Source organism: Lagenorhynchus albirostris, chromosome 20, assembly GCF_949774975.1.
Source record: "Lagenorhynchus albirostris chromosome 20, mLagAlb1.1, whole genome shotgun sequence".
NCBI lineage: Eukaryota > Metazoa > Chordata > Mammalia > Artiodactyla > Delphinidae > Lagenorhynchus > Lagenorhynchus albirostris.
The window spans coordinates 31,385,518-31,408,401 of NC_083114.1; the positions used below are offsets into that span (position 1 = coordinate 31,385,518).

At 37.5% G+C, this 22,884-nt stretch overlaps 2 protein-coding genes across 13 annotated transcripts in view; one reads left to right on the plus strand and one right to left on the minus strand.

Annotated features, from left to right (window-relative positions):
- RPS6KB1 (ribosomal protein S6 kinase B1) overlaps nucleotides 1-7,559 on the plus strand; it is a 39,339-nt gene extending 31,780 nt beyond the window's left edge. For 3 of the 4 annotated variants that reach the window (XM_060135105.1, XM_060135108.1, XM_060135107.1), the window contains 2 exons: nucleotides 2,529-2,641; nucleotides 3,567-4,471. In XM_060135105.1, the coding sequence (XP_059991088.1) occupies nucleotides 2,529-2,641; nucleotides 3,567-3,804 (351 nt within the window). In that variant the 3' untranslated portion in view covers nucleotides 3,805-4,471. Of the gene's footprint in view, nucleotides 1-2,528; nucleotides 2,642-3,566 lie in introns of all 4 variants that reach the window. The other variant, XM_060135106.1, reaches the window with a different exon arrangement.
- The window catches only part of RNFT1 (ring finger protein, transmembrane 1), a 34,662-nt gene extending 13,649 nt beyond the window's left edge, over nucleotides 1-21,013 (minus strand). For 5 of the 9 annotated variants that reach the window (XM_060135112.1, XM_060135116.1, XM_060135113.1 and 2 more), the window contains exons 1-8: nucleotides 20,878-21,013; nucleotides 19,130-19,587; nucleotides 18,855-18,931; nucleotides 17,625-17,725; nucleotides 15,270-15,423; nucleotides 14,486-14,644; nucleotides 13,748-13,813; nucleotides 11,047-11,148 (exon numbers count right to left, since the gene is read on the minus strand). In XM_060135112.1, the coding sequence (XP_059991095.1) occupies nucleotides 11,047-11,148; nucleotides 13,748-13,813; nucleotides 14,486-14,644; nucleotides 15,270-15,423; nucleotides 17,625-17,725; nucleotides 18,855-18,931; nucleotides 19,130-19,532 (1,062 nt within the window). In that variant the 5' untranslated portion in view covers nucleotides 19,533-19,587; nucleotides 20,878-21,013. The other 4 variants (XM_060135118.1, XM_060135117.1, XM_060135110.1 and 1 more) reach the window with 4 other exon arrangements.
- Nucleotides 21,014-22,884: the final 1,871 nt, after the last annotated feature.

The following is a 22,884-nucleotide window of genomic DNA, read 5'->3' on the forward strand; positions in this document are numbered from 1 at the left end:
ATTTTATTACTATAATTACATGTCATGTGAATATCTACCCGATTTTATATCATTTGTTTCCTTTGTCATTATCCTTTGTCATTTCTTTTTGGATTATCCCTAGGGAGAATAGAATATGGGGAAAGTAATAATTTGGAAGTTTTCTTTTCTTCCTTATTTGTTTCTGAGTTCACTGGATTTGTCGCTAACTTAATTTTCAAACTTTTTTTAAAAATAATGCTCTCAGTAAAAATAATAATAATAATAATAATGCTCTCAGTATAACACACCACAGTAGTGTTGTATTTTTGGGGGTGGAGGGTCAGTTCTAAAGTTAGCATGGAATACAAAAATTGTGTATGGGCAAAATAACACTTAAGTCACCATAGTACAGTATGCTTTTCAGTAAACAACACTGAATAGTAATAATTCTATAAATGTATGATTATATGGTGATATAAGAATATACATGCAAAATATAATTTTATAGCATTTTAATTACATAAGAGGGAAAGATGAATGCATATTATTAAATTTATGTCAGCATGATGCAAAGTTACTGTATCCCCCTTAGTACAATCTCTTATCAGGGAAGTAGGCATGATTCATTTTAATTGTGTCATTGCTTTCTTTTTTTCTTTCATGATGTGGAATTTTGTTTTCTACTGATGTGGAATTTATACCTTTGACTTAACATACAGACCTTTTTTTCAACTGGGCATTATAGAGTTTTAGCTAGTTTGACAATTGTTCTCCCCCATTAAAAAAAAAAAGTCTAGAAACACCTTACTACAAAGAAATCCAAAGTTGTGGTGGCAAAAGTTATGTATCTAAGCTTTCATTCCAGTTAAAGTATTGCTGATTTTTTTATTTTTTTATTTGTTTATGGCTGTGTTGGGTCTTAGTTGCGGTATCTTTGTTGAGGCATGCAGGATCTTTCATTGTGGCATCCAGGCTCTTCGTTGTGTCATGCAGGCTTTTCTCTAGCTGTGGCGTGCGGGTTTTCTCTTCTCTAGTTGTGGTGCGCGGGTTCCAGGGCACGTGGGCTCTGTAGTTGTGGCGCGTGGGTTCTAGAGTGCAAGGGCTCTGTAGTTTGTGGCACGCAGGCTCTGTAGTTGAGGCGCACAAGCTCAGTAGTTATGGCACGCAGGCTTAGTTGCCCGACAGCATGTGGGATCTTAGTTCCCTGACCAGGGGTTGAACCCTTATCCCCTGCATTGGAAGGCAAATTCTTTACCACTGGACCACCAGGGAAATCCGTGTTGAGCTTTTCTTAATTACTTAAATTGGCTAACTAATGAATACAAGAACAATTCATTTGTTAGGTTGTAGCCAGAATTCTGTACACAACGTGTATCTGTTTTAAGCGAGCACTAAAATTAATTTAAAATAGTAACAGCCCACTTATCTGGAGATTGTGGCTGTAGTAACTTCAGTTCAATTAATATTTCAATTCCTATTAGAATTCAAGGAAATTCAAAGATGATTAAGGCACAGTCTGGTCCTCTTGGTAGTTATAGCTTTAGCCCACAAGAACATGCGGGGAAACGGCCTTCGTAGTCCACATGTAGCTGTCACAACAAAGCATATGCTCTACAGAATTGCACCTTACTCTTTAGGACTTCACCCAGAGCCTTACTGAGTCTTTTTATTATAACTCAAATGCCTACTCATAAGTGACAAGAATAAACAGAAGGGAAGACAGGTATAAGATTAACTGTTAAAGGGATGAACATGAACAGCAAGATAAATGATAGCTGGTAGCCTAATAGCAAGGTCCAAGAAAGAACTAAAGCTAACAAAATTGCATTAGTGTCTGTTAAAATTAAGTTTTCACAATGCTGACCCTTATTCATCAGGAAAATCTGAATCTACCCATTCATTGGTATAAAACCAGAAAGATCACATGTGCCAAGTTAGAGAATTCTATTTTGACTTTGGCCTAATAATGAGAAACTGTTTGGGGGTGATAATCTTAGTTGCTTATATGCATGTGGCTAGGAACACTAGAATTTTCTTTGCATTTATCTTTGTATTTAACATCTTTTTTCTTTTTTTTTTTTTTTTTTTGCGGTACGCGGGCCTCACCGTTGTGGCCTCTCCCATTGCGGAGCGCAGGCTCAGCGGCCATGGCTCATGGGCCCAGCCGCTCCGCGGCATGTGGGATCTTCCCAGACCGGGGCACGAACCCGTGTCCCCTGCATCGGCAGGCGAACTCTCAACCACTGCGCCACCGGGGAAGCCCTGTATTTAACATCTTAATGTAGAGCCTGCATTTTCCTGTTTTGTTCTCCTCCTTTCAGTAGAGTGAAATTTTGTTTGCTGGCATATGCGGCTCAATAGAATTCTGCTCTCTGGAGGTCTGTGCCTCAAGAAATGACTGGAAAGAAGGTAACGGGTGTGAAATGAGATTGACGAGACTGGATAGTATCTACATTGGTGATTTTAGGTGTACATCATTGTCTTGGTGTGTCAGAGATTGAACCACCACACTTTCTTGATGTACATGACAAAATCCTATTCTGTAGTCCACTGTTGCTGTCTTTCAGGGTTTTACATATGTGGCTCCATCTGTACTTGAAAGCGTGAAAGAAAAGTTTTCCTTTGAACCAAAAATCCGGTCACCTCGAAGATTTATTGGCAGCCCACGAACACCTGTCAGGTATTCAGACTTTGTTATTCTTTTTTTTAACCTGGAAGAGCATTGCTTAAGAAATTTATGCTAAGTTAACATAAATGGAAGATCTGTCATTCTCTTTGACATAAGCACAGCTCTACACCTTCTAATATTGCAAGTGACTAGTCTGTGACTAATCAATGATAATATGCTATATAGTTTACCTCCCCTCCTGAAAATAAGCCGTTGCACTGGAAAGTGTACTCTTTAACCATTCATTCAGCATTTATTGTGTACCAGGGGTTGTGCTACATTCTGGGGACACATGATTAAGACAGGAATTGTCCTTGTCCTGATGAAGCTTACAATTTAGTGAGAGAGAGTCAAAATAAACAAAGAAAGAAATAAAATATGTAATTACAAGTAGTGCCAAATGCTATGCGAAAAATATAGAGTGTGGTACTAGAATGCAAAAAATAACAAGGGGACTCCTATTCATGGAGAAATAGCTAGCCATACAAAATACAGAAATACAAGGATGTTACAGGTAGAAGAACAGCTCATGCAGAAGCCCTAAGGGAGGAAAAAACTTGGCCTTTTTTTTGGAAACGAAAGGCAGGTCAACATTCCTGAAGTGTGGTGAGCGAGGAAGAGAATGGCAGAGGTTTGGAGAAATATTCTAAATGCAATGAGCAGCCGTTTTAAGTGGGGGAGAAAATGATTTTTTTTAAAAAGTAAGTATCATTGACGGTTTTATGAGGGCAAGTAGAGAGGTAAAAGAGACCAGTTAGGAAAGTAGCAGTTAGTCTAGGGGAGAAATGGCTTAACTTCTGCTTTTGTACTAATCCACACAAAAATGAAATTAAATGGAAAAAAACGGTCACATTACCCCACTCCCTTTAAATGTAAGGGAAATGTTCCTTGTTGAGATAGTACTTGAGACGAATGATAGCTCTTCCTTGTCTTAAAGCCCTGTCAAATTTTCTCCTGGGGATTTCTGGGGAAGAGGTGCTTCAGCCAGCACGGCAAATCCTCAGGCGCCTGTGGAGTACCCAATGGAAACAAGTGGAATAGAGCAGATGGATGTGACGACGAGTGGGGAAGCTTCAGCACCACTTCCAATACGACAGCCGAACTCCGGGCCATACAAAAAACAAGCTTTTCCCATGATCTCCAAACGACCAGAACACCTGCGTATGAATCTATGACAGAGCAATGCTTTTAATGAATTTAAGGCAAAAAAGGTGGGGAGGGGATGTGTGAGCATCCCGCAGGGTGAAACAAGAAGACTCAAAATGACAGTCTCGAAGAGTCAGTGTCATTACATAGAACACATTGGACAGAGGAAAAATAAACATGGATTTTAAAAAATCAATCAATGGTGCAAAAAAACTTAAGTGAAAATAGTACTGCGGAACTCTTAGGCACATCAATTAACTGATTCCTAGCAACATCGTCTCAACCTATCAAGGATTTCATGTTGATGGCTCGAAACTGACAGTATTAAGGGTAGGATGTTGCTTCTGAATCACTGTTGAGTTCTGATTGTGTCGAAGAGGGGTTATCCTTTCATTAGGCAAAGTATGAGTTTGCCTGTAATACTTGCAACTAAGGACAAATTAGCATGCAAGCTTGGTCAAACTTTCCAGCAACATGGAATCAAAGACGAAAGAAACTTAACAATTGATGTTTTACGTGCAAACAACCTGAATCTTTTTTTATATAAATATATATTTTTCAAATAGATTTTTGATTCAGCTCATTATGGAAAACATCCCAAACTTTAAAATGCGAAATTATTGGTGTGAAGAAAGCCAGACAACTTCTGTTTCTTCTCTTGGTGAAATAATAAAAATGCAAATGAATCATTGTTAACCACAGCTGTGGCTCGTTTGAGGGATTGGGGTGGACTTGGGCTTTATTTTCAGTAACCCAGCTGCAATACCTGTCTGTAATACTAGGGAAAAAAAATCTATTTAATCATTTCTACTTGCAGTACTATTATGTGCTAAGCTTAACTGGAAGCCTTGGAATGGGCATAAGTTGTATGTCCTACATTTCATCCTTATCCTGGGCCTGCATTGCACTGGAAAAATATCGCCACCTTATACCAGTATTTGGTTCAAGACGTCAAATGTGTTCAGCCTATGGCTGAAGAAGGACAGAAGAGAGGATAAAATGGATATCGAGGGCGGCAAAGTGAGAGAGAGAGGAGGGAGATCCAGGGGAAGAGGGTGTTGCCACGGTCTACCCTCTATGTATAATCTCTTTACAGCAAATTGGTAAGGTTTTAAGTTTTACTTCTTTTTACTGTTTTTGGTGTCTGCCTTCCTTACATTTTTTCCTCAACGGTTTTAAAAGGAAAAAAGGTATTTTTTTTCCTATATTGGGGCTACATTTTTTGATTGTAAAAGTATTTGATGGCCTTTTGATGAATGTCTTCCACAGTGAATAAGAAAACTCAGTGGCTTAATTTAGGAAACATGTTAACAAGACACTATGTTTTTGAAAATTGTAATGAAGTCTACATAAGTGATTTACAGGTACAAAGAATAAAAATAAAGGTAACTTTACCTTTCTTAAATACTTCTGCCTTAAAGAGAGCGTTTCCCTGACTTTTAGCTGGTGAAAGGGTTTAATATCTGCAGAGCTTTATAAAAATATTATTTCAGTGCATACTGGTATAATAGATGATCATGCAGTTGCAGTTGAGTCTTACCACCTTTTTGTTTGTCTTTTATAATGTCTTCAGTCTGAGTGTGCAAAGTCAATTTGTAATATTTTGCAACTCTATGATTTTTTTTAAATGGATGCTGCTTGCTATGTTCTCCAAACCTTTTTGAGCCATAGGATCCAAGCCATAAAATTATTTATGCATGTTGAATTCAGCCAGAAAAAGCTTTGCTTATTTAAATGGCGGTTCGAGTGAGATAAGATGAAATCCTATGACATTAAGCAAAAATAGAACCATGAAAAATGATTGGAAATATACCTTTTCAATTGTGGCAATAAATGAAACAATTGATAACAGCTCATCTTCGGACAGAAAGCCTTTTTTTTTTTTTTTTAAATCACTCCCTCTAGACCTCCTCTTCCCTTATTGCAGCAGTCTACTGAGAACTTTATAACTGTAGCTAATAAATTAGAAACTAAATAATGGTAAGGGCAGAAATTGTACTTAAAGTGCAGGTCTTTGTTCTCTGACAGTTTATGATGTCTGAAAAACAGAACCCAAAAAGCTATGGTGATTTGTACAGGCTTCATTTCAGACTGTAAATGGCTTGTACTACTCTGATACTTGTTTTCAAATGAGTTTACTAACTATAGTGTTGACTGCCTGACCAAATTCCAGTGAAAGTTTTACACCAAAATATTCCTCCTCAGTCCTATTTGCTAGTAACATTTGCACTGTGATTGGCTGGCTATAACCACCCCATAGTTAAACCAGTTTCATAATTAGTACTGCCAGCAATAGTGGCAAACACTGTAACTTTCTGCATAAAAAGTATTAATTGCACACCTACCATCCACACAAATAAGTTTTTCAAACTTAACATTCAGTGAAGTTAATTTTCTACACTGTGGCAAGTTTATTGAGAAATTGTTTCATAAATGGATATTCCTACTATGACTGTGAAAACATGTCAAGTGCCACTTTAGTGTCACAGACAGAAAGCACACACCTATGCAATATGGCTTACCCTATATTTATTTGTAAAAACCCAAGCATAGTTTAAAAATATATGTCAATAATACTAGTCTTGAGTTTCTAAGAAAGTTCTTTATGATTATTCCAGGTAAGTGTATAAAGAGATTAAGTGTTTTTCTTTCATCACTTGATTATTTTCTTTAAAATCAGCTATTACAGGATATTTTTTTATTTTATACATGCTGTTTTTTAATTAAAATATAATCATTGAGAACTGAAGTTTACTAATTTTGATTTTATAAGGTTTGTAGCATTACAGAATAAACTGAGATTTATAAACCAGCTGTGATTAACAATGTAAAGTATTAATTATTGAACTTGAACCAGATTTTTAGGAAAACTGTTATTTCTTTTTCCCCTTTATGGTCTTAACTAATTTGAATCCTTCAAGAAGAATTCTTCCGTACTATTTTTTGAGATAGAAGGTAATTGGGGGGGGGGAAGAATGCATGTATGATACTCCATAAATTCAACATTCTTTAAGAAATAAATGATTATAAATAAGCTGCATCTTCAATAGTATTAATATCCCAAGCCTTGGATTTTATATTTAATATAGCACCTAACTATTTTGGTTACTTAGTCATATGGTTCCTAGCTTATAAGGGCTAGATCTAAGATTATTCTCATGAGAAATGTTCGATTTATGCAGAATGGATTTTGAGGCTGTAGAAATGGTTAATTCCTCAAATAAAAACATCAGTGTCCAAACATCTACCTTTTTTCATAGGAGTAGACACTAGCAAGCTGGACAAAATAATCATAAAGTATCTGTTCCACCATGACCTGTGGTCTGTTGCTGATTGATACAAAATTCTTCATGTGTGATTCTTAATTTACCACTATAGCACAAGTATTATATCAGTGGATTATCTAAAGTAACATTTGAAAGATGGGTTCATCTGTGTTTGCTCTTTAAACTATTATTTTTTTTCCTACCCCAAGTTGGCTTTGCATCTACCAGAGTAAATTCTTCAGCTGCCTTATTAGGAGTGCTTTGAGGGTAACACCTTTTCTGCTTTTCATCTTGTTTAGTTTACTGTATTAAGTATTTGATTTCAGATTGATTGAATGTAAATAGAAATTAAATGCAAATTTGAATGAACATAAAATAGAAGTGATTTTTTTAAATTATTATTATCCTAAGATAGGAAGAAATAACTATCAGGTACACATGTGGTTTCAATAATTTTTCCCATTAACATGCCAGATGTGTTCAGATTCTCATATTTAATAAACTATTTATGTGAAGAATGACAGTCATAAAACTGTTTTTGTGGAGAAATTGAAGCAATTTAAATTTATAACAAGTTTTAGTACTGATTTTATATTAGGTGTTAAACATCTGTGATTTCCAAGTTCTGTCAAATAGTAGAATTGAATTGGTTGCTTGAAAAAAAAAGTTCATGTGAAAAGTTATGTGAAAGCCAGCTTCACATAAAAACAATGGAAGAATTTCTTGTGCTAACATACAACAGTTTTTCCAGCCACATTTGTCAACTACATTACCTGATGTGTATGAACAAAATAACATAGTGGACAAATCTGTTTTTAACTAATGTCTCAATATATCTACTGTAAGATGGGTGTTTTGTGTAAACCACCTCTTATTTATGAGGTAATTCTATCACACTTGCCAAGATGGTTTCTCTACAGAAGTTCTCAAACGTACTTTTTTATAAAACATAGTAGTGACTCTTGATGTTGATAAAACAGTCTTTTAGAGGATGTGATCTGAATTCACAGAATAAATGGGGTTTGAATCCCTTTTCCTGTTTTTGAGGTGAAGGAATAAAAATAAGAGAAATGCTTCTAGTTCATCAATGTTACTAGTGAATGGCAAAGCTCTCCTGTTACATTTTCCTCCTTTTAAACTCATATGTGAACTGCTTTCTTGTTTGTTAAGAAAACAAAAACAAAAAACCCCACTGTCCACCAGGGACTTCTTTTGTTATTCAGTCATATTAAGAAACAAAGCTATCCATATGGCCATAGGGTAAGTAAGTGTGGTAAGTAGGTATTAGGGCTGAAGTAACCTATGTGTTTAAGGTGTTACTCTTATGTTTTTATCAAGAAGTCAGCATATCCTTCACACCCAAATTCTAATCTCAAATTGTCTTTCTCACTTATCCCCTGCTGCATACCTAAATAACAACTATTAGCTTCACCACCAAGTTAGGAAGGTGATTTAAGGCCAAGTAAGCTTGTTTTTTAGTATTTGCAGTGGTTCTCAAAGTACGTAACATAGTTAAGTATTTCATCCTGAATAAACAGGAACAGTTGCACTTATAATCTAGCAATATTCACCTGGGGAGAAGATGTTCTTTTGTCAATTTGGGTGGCCATAAGGCATGAGAAGTGGTTTAACCTGTATCTAGTTGGTCACTATCCTTATTAATCCAGGTTGGTTTAATCTTTGTCTTATCAGCACTGCAAATTTGTTTTCTACCTCTACCTCGTAGCTTCTACTTCCCACCACTATCTTTTTCTTGTGTGCAAACTGATAGATGGTAAAAGAGAAAATGGGCAGAGGCCTTGCATCTAAATATATATAATAACCAGTCCTTTGGATTTCTGGTATAGATCCATCCTCCCTTAGAGGTTTCATAGTGAGAGAGAAAGTGCCTCATTCTCTTTCCACCACCCTGCACAAATACCTGTAGACAAACTAACCACACTCTCCAAAGCTTGTGTTGGCCTGAGTGCAAGCTTTAACCTCCCAAGTAATGGTGATTCAAGCATGAGACTCCAAAACTCTTCTGGAGAAGACTAGTTATACGGGGAAATCCTTTTTTTTCTTTTTTTTTTTTTGGCCACGCACCATGTGGGAGCCTAGTTCCCCGACCAGAGCTCAAACCCACGTCCCCTGCATTGGAAGTGCGGAGTCTTAACCACTGGACCGCCAGGGAAGTCCCGAGGAATTCTTTTCTAAGTGTTTTGAGTTGCTCTTGTTTGTCACTCAATTCAAATCATCAGTGAAGCCAGCTGTTTGTAATCCATGTGAATTATTTTAATAATCCAAGAAAGTCCGTGGCACTTTCCAAAAAGCAAGACCATGAACATTAAAGCTGATGGCAGGATTGTATGTATGAAGTCCACAAAGAAAAGGAATTTAAACCAGCTGTTCTCAATGACTGCTAATCACACTACAGAGAATAATACAATATTAAAATATTTCATCCTCAGTAAATTAATCTTCCTTAGAAAAATCTGATTGTACAGGTAAAATATAGCATTTAGAGCATTCATTTAAAAATACAAATTTTATGAGAAATTTTAGAATGGTAATTATAAAAGTCAATATTAAAGAAAATTCTACTTTCAGGTAATGTGTATCTTAAAATATTATGAAAAATATTCTTTATTCCGAAAACAGTGTCAGGAAAGAATACCTGAATTCCTCTAAAACCACTAGTTCTAGTTATCCAGTTGTCATTTTGGTAACATTAACAAGAAAACACATTTACAATTTAACACTGCAATTATCTGTCAAATAGGATAGAATAAATGTTGCATATGCATTATGTTGAACATTACTTATATATATATTTAAATATAGGGTTCTTTCATTTAATCTTTTGAGAAGCTGGACTACACACTTGCCTTATTATTAATATTCTAAAACCATTTGGAAACATTTTCCTTAACTTCCAGCCCTGAAAATCCATTCTAATGTCTTTACCAATAGTCACTGTAACCAAATAAAATTAGTGTTTTGTGGCCTTAATATTAAGTTTAGAACTTAATATATTTGAAGGTGTGATGAAGTGGCTCCGTCTTGCCATTTGTTTATATGGTCTGAAATCACAGTTCTGCACAGCGGACATGTTTTCTCTCTGTTAAACCATAAGGTAATGCACTCTTCACAAAATATATGCTGTAAGGAAATTAAGAACTAGATTTTATAGTTGATAACATTTCAATTTTAAATTCATCACATTGCAGAGAATCATACTCTAGAGCTGAAAGGGAATTTGGAGGACACTAATCCCTTTATTTTACAAGTGAGAAAACAAAGTATAACATTCAAGAACACAGCGGTGTTCGTGGTAGAGGCACAAGTATTATTCTGACTTGTACTATCCGTTTAACCACTTTTAATAAAATACAAGCTATCCTCAGGTGATAACTTTAAGATCAAGTATAATGACTAACAGCTTAATAAAGTCTTTGAGGGTTACTGAAATAAAGTATAAGAAAGGGCCTTATACAGTCCAGTAACAAATGCTGGTATTATTCTAAAAGACTAGTATTCAATTATTAAAAATAGTCTGTTTCCCAGTCACTTTGGTATCCAGTATGCCATTTGAATTTTTTTTTCCCCTTTATACACTCCTCTACATAAAAATCATTAGAACTGGGCTTCCCTGGTGGCGCAGTGGTTGAGAGTCCGCCTGCCGATGCAGGGGACACGGGTTTGTGCCCCAGTGTGGGAAGATCCCACATGCCACGGAGCGGCTAGGCCCGTGAGCCATGGCCGCTGAGCCTGCGCATCTGGAGCCTGTGCTCCGCAACAGTGAGAGGCCCGCGTACCGCAAAAAGAAAAAAAAAAAATCATTAGAACTAAGGGGCAAGATTTAACTAACCTACCAAACCCCTAATCACAAATAAGAAATTAGTAGTATGTGCCCTGAATGCTACTTTCTGCTGAATAGTGTATATTTCTCTATAAGTAACATAAATGTGACGTTTGCAGATCACAGAGAAGTGCTGTATTGAGGTTGCTTAAAAATACAATTACCTGACAGGTGAGAAGAATTGGCTTTTGAAATTCAGCTTGACATATTGAACAAATATCATCCACATCTGAACACTGTCTCTTGCTGGCAGCCACTCCGTGACTCTATAAAGATAAGAAGTTATGTTCCTCCAAATTTCTTTTCTGTTCCTTAAATACATAGATGGTACTGTATTTCTCAAATCTCCAAGGAACTAGGCATTTGAAAACTCTCCCAAAGGATATAAACATTTCAGAGCTGAACTATGTATGCAGAATGATGCCTGGATGGATCGCATCAAGGTTAACTCGCTATGTAATACATAATAGGATACTGGAAGATTGTTAGATTCACTGGATTCCCAAATAATGACAGTGCTTCAAATTCAAATGGCTCAAGAGACTAAGCGATCTGAAATATAATACAGCATTATGCGATCTATATTCATGTACTATGTGACCCAGTACTGCCAAATTGAGCCCACTTATTACCTATGACACTTTTCAAAAAAGTCAATCCAGAGCTTGGCTGGCTGAATGTAACTCATGTAGAGACTACTTTAAAAATAGGTTTCTGTGCTCCACACTGGTGATTGATTCAGTAGGTCCAGACATACCAGGATGTAACCCAGGAATCTAATTCCTGAAAGCTCTCCGCATGAGTTCAATGTGAAGGAGGTTTGGGGACCACTAAACAGTATCCTGCCACTAAATCTAAAAATAATTTTAATTATCATCCTTACTTATCACAAAAGTTGGAGCATTTAGTACTACGAAAGAATGGTAAAATTTTACCGAAGAACTGTAATTGCAAAATGTCACTTGGGTAGAGTTATACTGTCAAACTGAATAATAACACAAATCTTTGAATTTCCTTTTCTTCTTAAGTCCTAAAAAAAAGTTTCTGATCTCTTTAAGATCTTAATAACTTCCTTACCAAATTCAGTAGAATTTAGTCATTAACTAGATGTGACAAAATGTTACAAATGAGATCAGCTTTCTGTAGAAATGATGTGGAAAAGGTGGCTGAGAAAAAGAAAGAACACCCAAGTTTCAGTCATGGTAATGAGAGCAAAAGCATGACTTGACTCAGCAACCTGAAGCTGTGACCTAAACTTCTTGTTATCAAGGGTTAACAAAATCAAACTAAGACTCAACGGATGAAAACATTGAAAACGAAGATTTTTTTGAGATTGGTCATGTTAAAGATTCCAGAAACAAACTGAGATACTGACGGATGATCTTGGTGCCAGTTTCCCTTCAATAAATGTCATGTAGCAGAGTACACTGCAGATATGTATGCTGACAAGCTTTTAAAATAGCACTCTTGTCTGGCACTTTGCAGACTCCCTTCAGGTGAAGACACCCTGATGATGATTGCCATTTTCAGGGCAACATTAAGGAACCTGAGAATCCCAGGAATAAAACAGAGTGATCTGTGATAGTCTATTTATGCTTCACAGAGAAAGAATATCAAAAGTATTTCAGCTGAAGCCTTACTAGATTAATTGCTACAGCAAAGTGGCCGATACATAATCAACTGAATAAACTCAAAAGCTGAAGTCTCAATTTTATTGTATCTTATCTAAAGAAAGAAGTCTGAATAGGATGCAGCAAAACTTAATACAGGGCTTCCCTGGTGGTGCAGTGGTTGAGAGTCCGCCTGCCGATGCAGGGGACGCAGGTTTGTGCCCTGGTCTGGGAAGATCCCACATGCCGCAGAGCGGCTGGGCCCGTGAGCCGTGGCCGCTGAGCCTGCGCTGCGTCCAGAGCCTGTGCTCCGCAACGGGAGAGGCCACAGCAGTGAGAGGCCCACGTACCGCAAAAAAAAAAAACTTAATACATTACTGTCTTTAGGAAAGGGTGCCCTGGCCAGTTAGTTTACTCCACTTTGTTGGTATAATCCTGTTTTTTTTAAACATATATTATTAGACTGGCATTCTTGTACATCAGATTCCCCTGAGTCCTGACCACATAGTTGTTAAGTACCTAATGGACTGCAAAACTGAGAATCAAACTCTGAAACCTGGTGATCACACTATACTGAGAACTTCTGAGGCTACTAAATAGCAAATGAGCTATTTATCATTTGGGCTATGATACCCTTTTTCTGCAGTTCGTTACATCAGTAGAATAACATAATAAAGTTACAGTTGACATTGGAGTCTCAATTTATTGTTAAAATTGTTTTGTTATTGTTAAATTTACTGTTATTGTCATGAACTTATTTGTGCATACAGAACTCCGTATTGGGGAAATTTTTCCAGTAAGAAAATTTCAAGGGACATGATTTTTGGTAATGAGCTTTCTTCATATACACAATAAATTATAGTATAAGCACTTTCACAGAAGTTGAATAGGAGTTAATGAAAATACACAAAGCTACTGTTTGTGGCTTAAATAAAGGAAGAGAAACAAAAGTTCATAAGATTTTTAAGGGAATGTTTATAAACCCTTAAGAATGTCAAGTGATTTGAAAGGGCAAGAGGCAAACTCAAATATATAAGTACTTCATCAACTATCAGGTGGTTGTCAATGTGCAAGTTAAACTTATCACAGAAACAAAACCTCTATATCATCACAGCCCCAAGTGCCAAAGTACAAGAAGTTTTTCTAAAAAACCACATAATTATGAAATCTGCATTTGTAAAACTGCTGAACTAAAACATTTTTATAATGTAGAAAGAAAGATAAAAAGTGTTTTTTCTGATTAAAAAATACTTACTGGTCGTGTAAAAAATATTCTCAAAACCCGTCTGAAAGTTCTCAGATGTCCAAAAAAGTCCAGAAGCTGAAAGAGAAAATAATTCATTTATTCAAAGAGCCTTACCTGCTAAACTCAGAGATCAAAGCTAATATCAAATACTGATATTAATTTTATGCTCATTGCATATCACAACTAATCATTTCATTCTAAATATATTTAAAGTCCAATTATGGAATATTTTACTCAATTTATCAGTTTCAGCCAACTCTTAACCAAAATGAAGTACATCTGAATGCCCAGAGTTACAATTTGGTCAAGATAAATATAAACAACTAAATCAAAGGCAAGGCAATTTTATCTGGTTCACATGTCCTTAACCTATTTAACGTTTCATAAAGTGATTAAGCTGAGGGGAACAGGCATAGAGGGAACAGGACGAGATACTCCACTAGTTTGAGAATTATGTGTATGAGAGATGCTACTGTAGGGGATGGGTATGTTCTATTCTACTTGTTCCCCTCCACCTTAGATAATCCATGCTTAGAGGTCCACTCCCCCAATAAAATCTGAGAACCACTGGATTAAGATACCTATTTCCATTTCTCCATTTCTAAGTAGATATAGAATCTGCCATTACTTCAAACTAGTGATATGAAGATAAACTATAAAATATATAAAGAGAAAAGCAGTCATGTAAAATATGTAAACAGTATTATATGAATCATTATAAATGATAAGATTTATTATGTTACCTACTTTTAGTATGAGGTAGAGTAAAGCCAGCAATATCCCAAGACTCCATCCAGTTACATTACCAAACTCCCCATAGCTTATAAGGTAACGAAACCAAACTGGTACGGGGACAAAAGTTCGGTAATACTGACATAATTCTTCTAAAACCATATACCAATAACCCTAAAAAGGAAGAAAAAAGAAAACAAATAGAGCCACCCAAGGTACTTACATGCACAATGCAAATACTTCATATTGGGCTGAGAACATCATGGGTATATGGCACAATAACACAACTATAAAATTAATCTTCATAATGATAATGGTTATGACTGACAACCTCAACTTGGTTCTTTAGATATTACAGTCACTGAGTGGTCTGTTTTCAAAGAATTTCTAAAGAGTGACTGAAAATGTTTTATGTATAATAAAACATTTTGCTGATTATAAAAATTTAAAGTTTTCATTAAATATGAAAAAACACTGAATAACTGCCTAAGTCAGTTATCAATTATCAATTAACAATGCCCTGGAGGAAAACAGAAGTATAAATATATATTTTCCCATATATGATGTGGGGACTCATTTTTAGATTATTCCAAAGCAAATATAATTGATTTTATTGGAATAGATTAATATTTAGGTTCAAGTCTTTGACCAAATAGCTGCCAGTCTGAGATAATATAGATAATTAAAATTAGGTTATTGAGCAAACTGAAAAATTATATAAGGAATCATTTAAGCAAAGACTAAATAGCATTAATATGGTCTGCTAACATCTTTCCAATAAAACATATTACTTTCTTACCTTGGATTTAAAAGGCATGATGAAAGAAGGCACCAATAAAATAAGGCATTTTAAGCCCATGAAGAGGAATTTCAGAATGAAGTCTGTAATTCCAACGATCCAAAGTACGTCCCAGAAGCTCGAATAGTCCAAAGTAGGATTAAAAAAAATTAAGCTACCAAGAGAAAAACATCAGAACTTACCAGAGCAACATAAAAAGATAAAAGTGTCGATGGGGGTTCTAAATTTGCTACCAAATATTTAATTTGATGTGTAAAAATAAGAGTTTGGCAAGATGCTAGAGTTCATGTAAATAGAATGGAAGATCATTTTGCTTATTTTAAAAAGACCTTTTAGGGACTTCCCTGGTGGCACAGTGGTTAAGAATCTGCCTGCCAACGCAGGGGACACGGGTTCAAGCCTTGGTCTGGGAAGGTCCCACATGCCGCAGAGCAGTTAAGCCTGTGCACCACAACTACTGAGACTGCGCTCTAGAGCCCGCGAGCCACAACTACTGAGCCCGTGTGCCACAACTATGGAAGCCCACACGCCTAAAGCCCATGCTCTGCAACAAGAGAAGCCACTGCCATGAGAAGCCCGCACACTGCAAGGGAAGAGCAGGCCCCACTCACCACAACTAGAGAAAGCTCACACACAGTAATGAAGACCCAATGCAGCCAAAAATAAATTTATTTTAAAAACTTCTTAAATGTTTGAATTTCAAATCTTCCCTCCACAAAGAACGAGTCTTCCTAACTTGTCATGATTGATATCTTTCTAGCCTATAATCTAAAAAACTCACAAATACTCCGTAGCTGCCAATCTGTCTTCAATCAACTCCAGTCAGGAATCTAACCCCTCCTTTCCACTGAACTGTTTTTGTCAAGATCGCCAACTCCCTCCCTCTTGCTAAATTCGAAGGTCACTTTTTCCCCCTCTTCTCTCCTTGAAATACTTTCTTCCTAGACTTCTGACACCACTCTCTTCTAGTGGCTCTCATATGTGACTGATGGTTCCTTTTTTTAAAAAATTTATTCATTTATTATTTTTGACTGCATTGGGTCTTCGTTGCTGCGCACGGGCTTTCTCTAGTTGCAGTGAGTGGGGGCTACTCTTCGTTGCGGTGCGCGGGCTTCTCATTGCGGTGGCTTCTCTTGTTGTGGAGCACGGGCTCTCAGCGCAAGGGCTTCAGTAGTTGTGGCACACGGGCTCAGCAGTTGTGGCTCGCGGGCTCTAGAGCACAGGCTCAGTGGTTGTGGTGCACGGGCTTAGTTGCTCCGCGGCATGTGGGATCTTCCTGGACAAGGGCTCGAACCCTTGCATTGGCAGGCGGATTCTTAACCACTGCACCACCAGGGAAGTCCCTGATGGTTCCTTCTTAAGTCTCCTTTGCTGCTCCTCCTCTGGCTAATCGTGGGCATGTCCAGTCCTGGGCCCTCTCCTCTGTCTATACTTTCTTTCCCTGACTAGTCTTGTCAAGTTCCTTGGTTTTTAAATATCAACCATATGCTGATAACACCAAAATTTACAGCCCTAACCTCTACTCTGAGCTCATGACAAATATCTATAATCACTTTAACAGTTCTACATGGCCTCTCAAACTTAACATGTTCAAAACAAAATTACTGATTTTCCCTCAAAACCAGTTCCTTCCCCAGTCTTTCCCAGCCCAGTAAATGGCACCACCATCCAGCCAGTTGCTTAGACTAAAAAAACCCACTATCACCCTTGATTCTTCCCCCTTACCTACTCACCCAATCCAATCCGAGTAGTACTGGCTACACCTACAAACTATATCCCAGATTTGTCCACATCTCTCCAACTCCACTGAAACCAGGACTTCTAATTATCTGATTAAAGCTGAAAATTCAGAACACTTCCATCTGACATGGAAACTTATCAACTACTGTCCTTTAGCAAGTCGTCTTCTAGAGACAAAGATCAAGTGTTCTTATCACACATACACACAAGAAGGTAACTAAGGGAGGTGATGGATATATTAATTAGCTTGATGTGGTAATCATTTCACAATGTATACATATATCAAAACGTGTTGTATATTTTAAATATATACAATTTTTATTTATCAAAAATGAAAAACGAAAAAAGATCACCAACAACAACCTAATGGTATTTAGTAACTACTGATTATATAAGTAAAAATTTAAGTATCAAAAATTAAGTATTTATTGAGCACTTGCTGTGAGGCAAGGCACTGGGTATAAAAATGTGAGTAAGTCACTTTAAGCTCTCAATCTTGGAAAGAGACAGATAGGTAAAAATTGAACTCTAAGTATGTGCAAGTAAGATATATGCAAAGTGCTATGGATATACGATTACATAAAAATGTGATTGTGCACTTGGACCTCTAATTACCTGTAATAAAGTGACTGAGAATGAAAGGTGTAATATAAAAGAACAGAAGATCCTGCTAAGAATACCAGTAACCAAGCACACTGAATCTTTGAGCACCTTTCCTGAAAAATAAACAATTTTATAATTTGTTACTTTGAATTATGCCAGAATTTTAAATATCATTAAACTATTTTAATGACTAATTTATTAACTTAGAACATTTAATAGATTAATTTATCTTAATAAAAATACAGAATATTTGTTAAATTGTACATCATCACATTCTATTTTACATACCTTTAGTGAAAAAAACAAAACACATAAACAGATTTTTAAAATACAAGTTTCCTCATTGTGTAACATTACCTATGTTTCAAAGCCAAATCTTCTACAGACGGACATAAAGGACCTACGTAAATAAAAACTTTACTTCTGCGGCTTCCTATTTTTGCCTTCCCAACAAAACAGACTTTTAAAAACTGCATTTATGTTGCCAGGGTTTATAAATATAATTTTTAAAATTCTCAATTCAATAAGAATTTAATAAAATGTTTTTAATCTCAGTTTTATAATTGTTTTAATTACTGGTTTAATTAAAAATTTTACTAGTTTTAAACCCTGAATTAAACTTTTATGGTTTGATAGGTTCTAACTAGGAATTTTCAGGTCAAAATGTATGATCCTTTACACAGATATAACCCTTGAAAGTTGCTTGAAATTTTATAAACTAATCCTGTTTTCCCAATAATTTACATGAATAGGAATCTTTTATAATTTCTTATGGAAAAACTTCTTGGGTTTAGTTTTCTTTAAATAAGAGAAACCTAAATAAATAGTTCAATACCCATTTATTCAGTGTACGTTTTATTTGACTATTTTAAATCTTATAGTACAACAGCTGAAGTTTTTAATGATGATTATATTACTTAGTACGGTCAAACTAACTTAAAACATGATAGCACTTGACAAATCAGATCAAATAGTGTGTTCTAAACCCTTTAATCCTTCTGTCTAGTTTTTCTTTATCAGGAACCCAATATACAAAGAAAATAAGGTGAATCAATTCCGTATTAGGACAGATCATTTATTCCAGGTCATTTAGATAACAACATTTAATATATCATGGATGGTACATTATATCTATTTAAATTTATCAAATAAACTGTCTTTATTCCTATTTCTCTCAAAAATGAGTATATAATTCTACAGGGAGAAACATTTAATAAATTTTTAGTTGCTGGTTATACTTACTCTTAGAAAGACCTGATTTACAATGCTTTTGTTTGCATATATAAAAGTTGTAAGCAGCCCAATTCCAAGAGAAATTCCTGTTAGAAAATAAGGTCCAGTTAATTGAAAGGAAAAAAAAGAGCTAACATGACATGAATTTAAAGGAAGCATATACAATTTTAAAAACTAACAGAAAATAAGAAACTGAAATACATAGGTTAAAGTAGATTACCAATAAAGAAAGAAAATTAGCTGCATATAGTAATGAAACAGCTCAATGTTTTATTATACCCTACCTGTTATATGCTGCATAACAAGTTTGACACCCAGAATCAAAATATATGGAAGACCTTTTTGCAACCACTTGAAGAGATATCGGAATTCTGAGAAGGAGCTACTACCACGATCTCCAGACTCCATCTCGGTATCATCAGGTTGCCTTGCTTCATTGTGGGAGTGACTCCGTAAGCGACTGTGTACACATCCATGGGTACAGCCGTGGACACCTGACCTTACATTTCTGGAGCTTGGATTTTCAGCACATTCTTTAGGCATGGAGTTTATCTGAATATGAACATCTCCAGAATAAAGACAGGAAGCTTCTCCTGTCAATCTTGTTTGGACACACTGGGAGGCTGAGGCATCCTCACTGCCTGCAGCTCCTGAAGGGCTGTGCAGTTGGCTACAGTTGGCTTGCATGACCCCTGAATACTTTTTCTGTGATCCAGATTTCTTTGCTTCAGGGCTCTGTCTCCTAAAAATCAAAGCGCAGAAAATATTCTAAGTGAACAGTTACGTACAGGCAATATATTGCTCACTAGGAATAATTTATTCACTAAAGGAGAGGCTGATAGTCACAGTACATGAATTATTTCCAGGTTATCTATTGCTTATTACTAGACTCCTCCATCTTCTCCCTTTATGCGAAGGCTCTGCTGCCCTAGGCAAACTATGCTTTAGGGAACATCTGCTACCAAAAAAGTTTAGCTTCAGATGCCTCCAGTTCTCTAATGACAGAAGGAACTGGCAAAACAGTCAAAATATTGGTGCTTAGCAGATGTTAATAATATGAGTACTAGTACTCAATCATACTAGAACACTTAAATACATTTACTTTGTTCAACTGGAACAGTTTCATCTCTGATGTAGATTCTACATCTAATAAGAGTGAGTATTTTTTTTAATGTGTGGAAAGGTTAGGAAGAAAAAAGCATCAAATCTTAACTCATTAAGTATCATCATGGAGAACTAATAAACATTTCATTTAGGTGACCTACAAATTTCGTTTTATGCTGAAACAGCTTTCCCAAAGCTAATAAAAAAGTTTCCAATAATTAATACCAGGAGTATTACCTTTTCCTGTCACCCCCAAGGATGTTACCTAAATACCTTTAAAATAGGAAGACTTGGGGAGTCACCATGTAATTGCTAAGTGACTCTTTATTCTGAATAAGGATAATTACGTAGTCTGCACATTAAAAATGCCACCTTTGAGGGGAGGGGCGTCGGGAAAGAGTACACTGGCACGGAAAGATCCCTAAATGACGAGTGTGGGTAGCCGTCGTGGATCCAGCTGACGAAACGCTGAGCCTTTCTGCCGTTTCTGTAGGAGGAAGCTGGGGTTAACGTCAGGGCATGTTCCGTGTCATTCTATTTCATTCCTAGGTTTGGAATTTTTTTTCTTTTTTTTTTTTTTTCAGTTACTGTTGGGCGGTTTGGTTTTTAGTGCCATTCACTAGAGGCTTTCACTGATGCTCCAACGCCACGACTGCTATTTATTTCCTCCAACCTCTGAAGACCGACGCTGGACGGGAGAATTTCAGCGTCTTCTTCCACAAATAAAAACAGAACCCTCCCGCTTTCCTCCAAGTACGAGCAAGAAAGGGGAGAAAAAGGGAAGAAAAGTAAACGCAACGGGCTCTTCCGGAATCTCCAGGACAGATTTTTCCTCCCACGTTCGACCTTCGAGTGCCTCAGTTATTCTCCCCAGAGCCCATTCCGCCGCGGCCCCTCGCCTCCTTCGCCCGCTTCCCCCAGGCCTGACCTCTCATGACGATGAGCGCACCGAGTCCCGGGCAGCGACTGCAGAAACAGCGGGAGATGCCGCCTCGAGGCCTTCAGTCAAGGCCATCACCTTCAGACCCACCGCCAACAACTCCCGCCCAGCTCGGCGGCAGCGGCGGCGGCGCGCGCGCTCCCGGACGTCCTCACGCGCGCGCGCCCCGGCCCCGCGCGACGCGCCGAGGGACTGGCAGCGGCGACGGGGCGGGGCAGAGGCCGTCTGGGGGTGCTGGCTGTGAAGAGGCGGTTGTGGCCGAGAAGCGCCCGGAGGCGTCTGCGTTAAACAATAAGCGAATGTGCGTAGGTTTGTGTAACTCGCCCCAAGCCGGTTAAAGGTCTGGAAGTTTTGAGGTTAAAAATGTTTTAGCCTTCGGAACCTCCCCTCGAGGGAGGAGCGTGCTGTTGGGTGCTCACCTGGTCCTGCTCCCGGCGCGCCTGGCTTCTGGAAGCTGCCCAGCGCTTTGGTCCCGCTTGGCTCGCGTCTCCCGGGACCTCAGTTGGAGGAGCCACGTTGGCGAGGGGTCGGAGCGCCTCTGAAAGAGCTGGGCGGGGCGGGAGTGTTCTGGTGTCGGCTAGCTCAGCTGACCCAGTTGTGGCTGGACGGTGAAGTTTGAACTGAACTGGGTTTCCGTTACAATCCTAACTTTGCACTGTGAGAACAAGGCCCTGCTGAAACCTGAGGAGATAGAATCGGAGAGAAGTGGGGGACGGTTTGGGTGGTGGGAGGGGTGGAAGTAGAAGTTAGAGTTTAAAAAACTTGTCTTGTATGGGGTATAGGGGACTCTGTACTATCTTCGCTATAATTGTTAACCGAAAACTGTTCCAAAATAAAAGATTTATTAAGAAAAAGTTTAAACGGAAGAAACGAAGAACCTTGCCTCTTGGTCTCTAGCCAAAATATATTCTAAATGATACTTAATTGTATTCCATGAGTCTGCCCCATTCCCACAACCACCAATAGCCTTTCTATTTTGAACCTCAAGTTTTTTACCTTTAATTTCTAGAAATTGACGTGAAGTAAGTAACTCTTGGTGGTTAGGTCTTGAAATTAAAAATCCGTGCCACGCTTGAGGTGTGCAATCTTCCCTCACTAGAGAGGGTAAATTTTCATACATATACACACGTCATGAGTTGAATATCTAGTGGGAAAAGTGATACTTTGTCTTTTTACTGGTCACTGATTTAAAACCATTCACAACTTTGCGCAAGTTAGTTTGCTGGTGTGTGAATTTTTAGGCTTCTTAATCATGAAATTGTTTGCACCTTATTTTCTCCTATTTCAGAGTACAACTGAATCCACTGTTTAATCTGAATTAACCACTTTGAGGTTGTACTTAAATCATATTAATTTTATTACCAAACCATTTCCCTTGGTTAGAAAGGCACTCTCCCAGTCCCCACCAACCGGTATTAGATCTGTTTCCCCTTGAGATATTGCAAGATACTTGCTTTTGTGTGTGTGTGTGTGTATATGTCTCCATGAGCTTCACTAATGTAAGTCTTCCCGAGAAATTAGGTTTCTGGGTCAGTGAGTCTGTCTTAGTCTGTTTGGGCTGCAGTAAGATATAGCCTGGATGGCTTATAAACAACAAATTTATTTCTCACAGTTCAGAAGCCTGGGAAGTCCAAGATCAAGGTGTCAGCAGATTTGGTGTCTGGTGAGTCCTGCTTCCTGGTTTATAGACAGTGTTGTCTCGGGCTGTGTCCTCACATGGTTGGAGGGTGGTGGAGCCCTTTGGAAACACTTTTATAAGGGCACTAATCGCCTTCATGAGGGCTCTGTCTTAATGCCTTAATCACCTACCCCCACCTGCTTATACTATCACATCCGGGGTCGAATTTCAACATATGGATTTTGTGGGGGACACAAAAATTCGGTCTGTAGCAAAGGCTGAAGCCAAGATCTGGGCTGTAATGAATTTTTCAAGGAGACTTATTTGTTTAATATTGATATATTTTATCATTCCAACTACAACATGGATATTTTTAT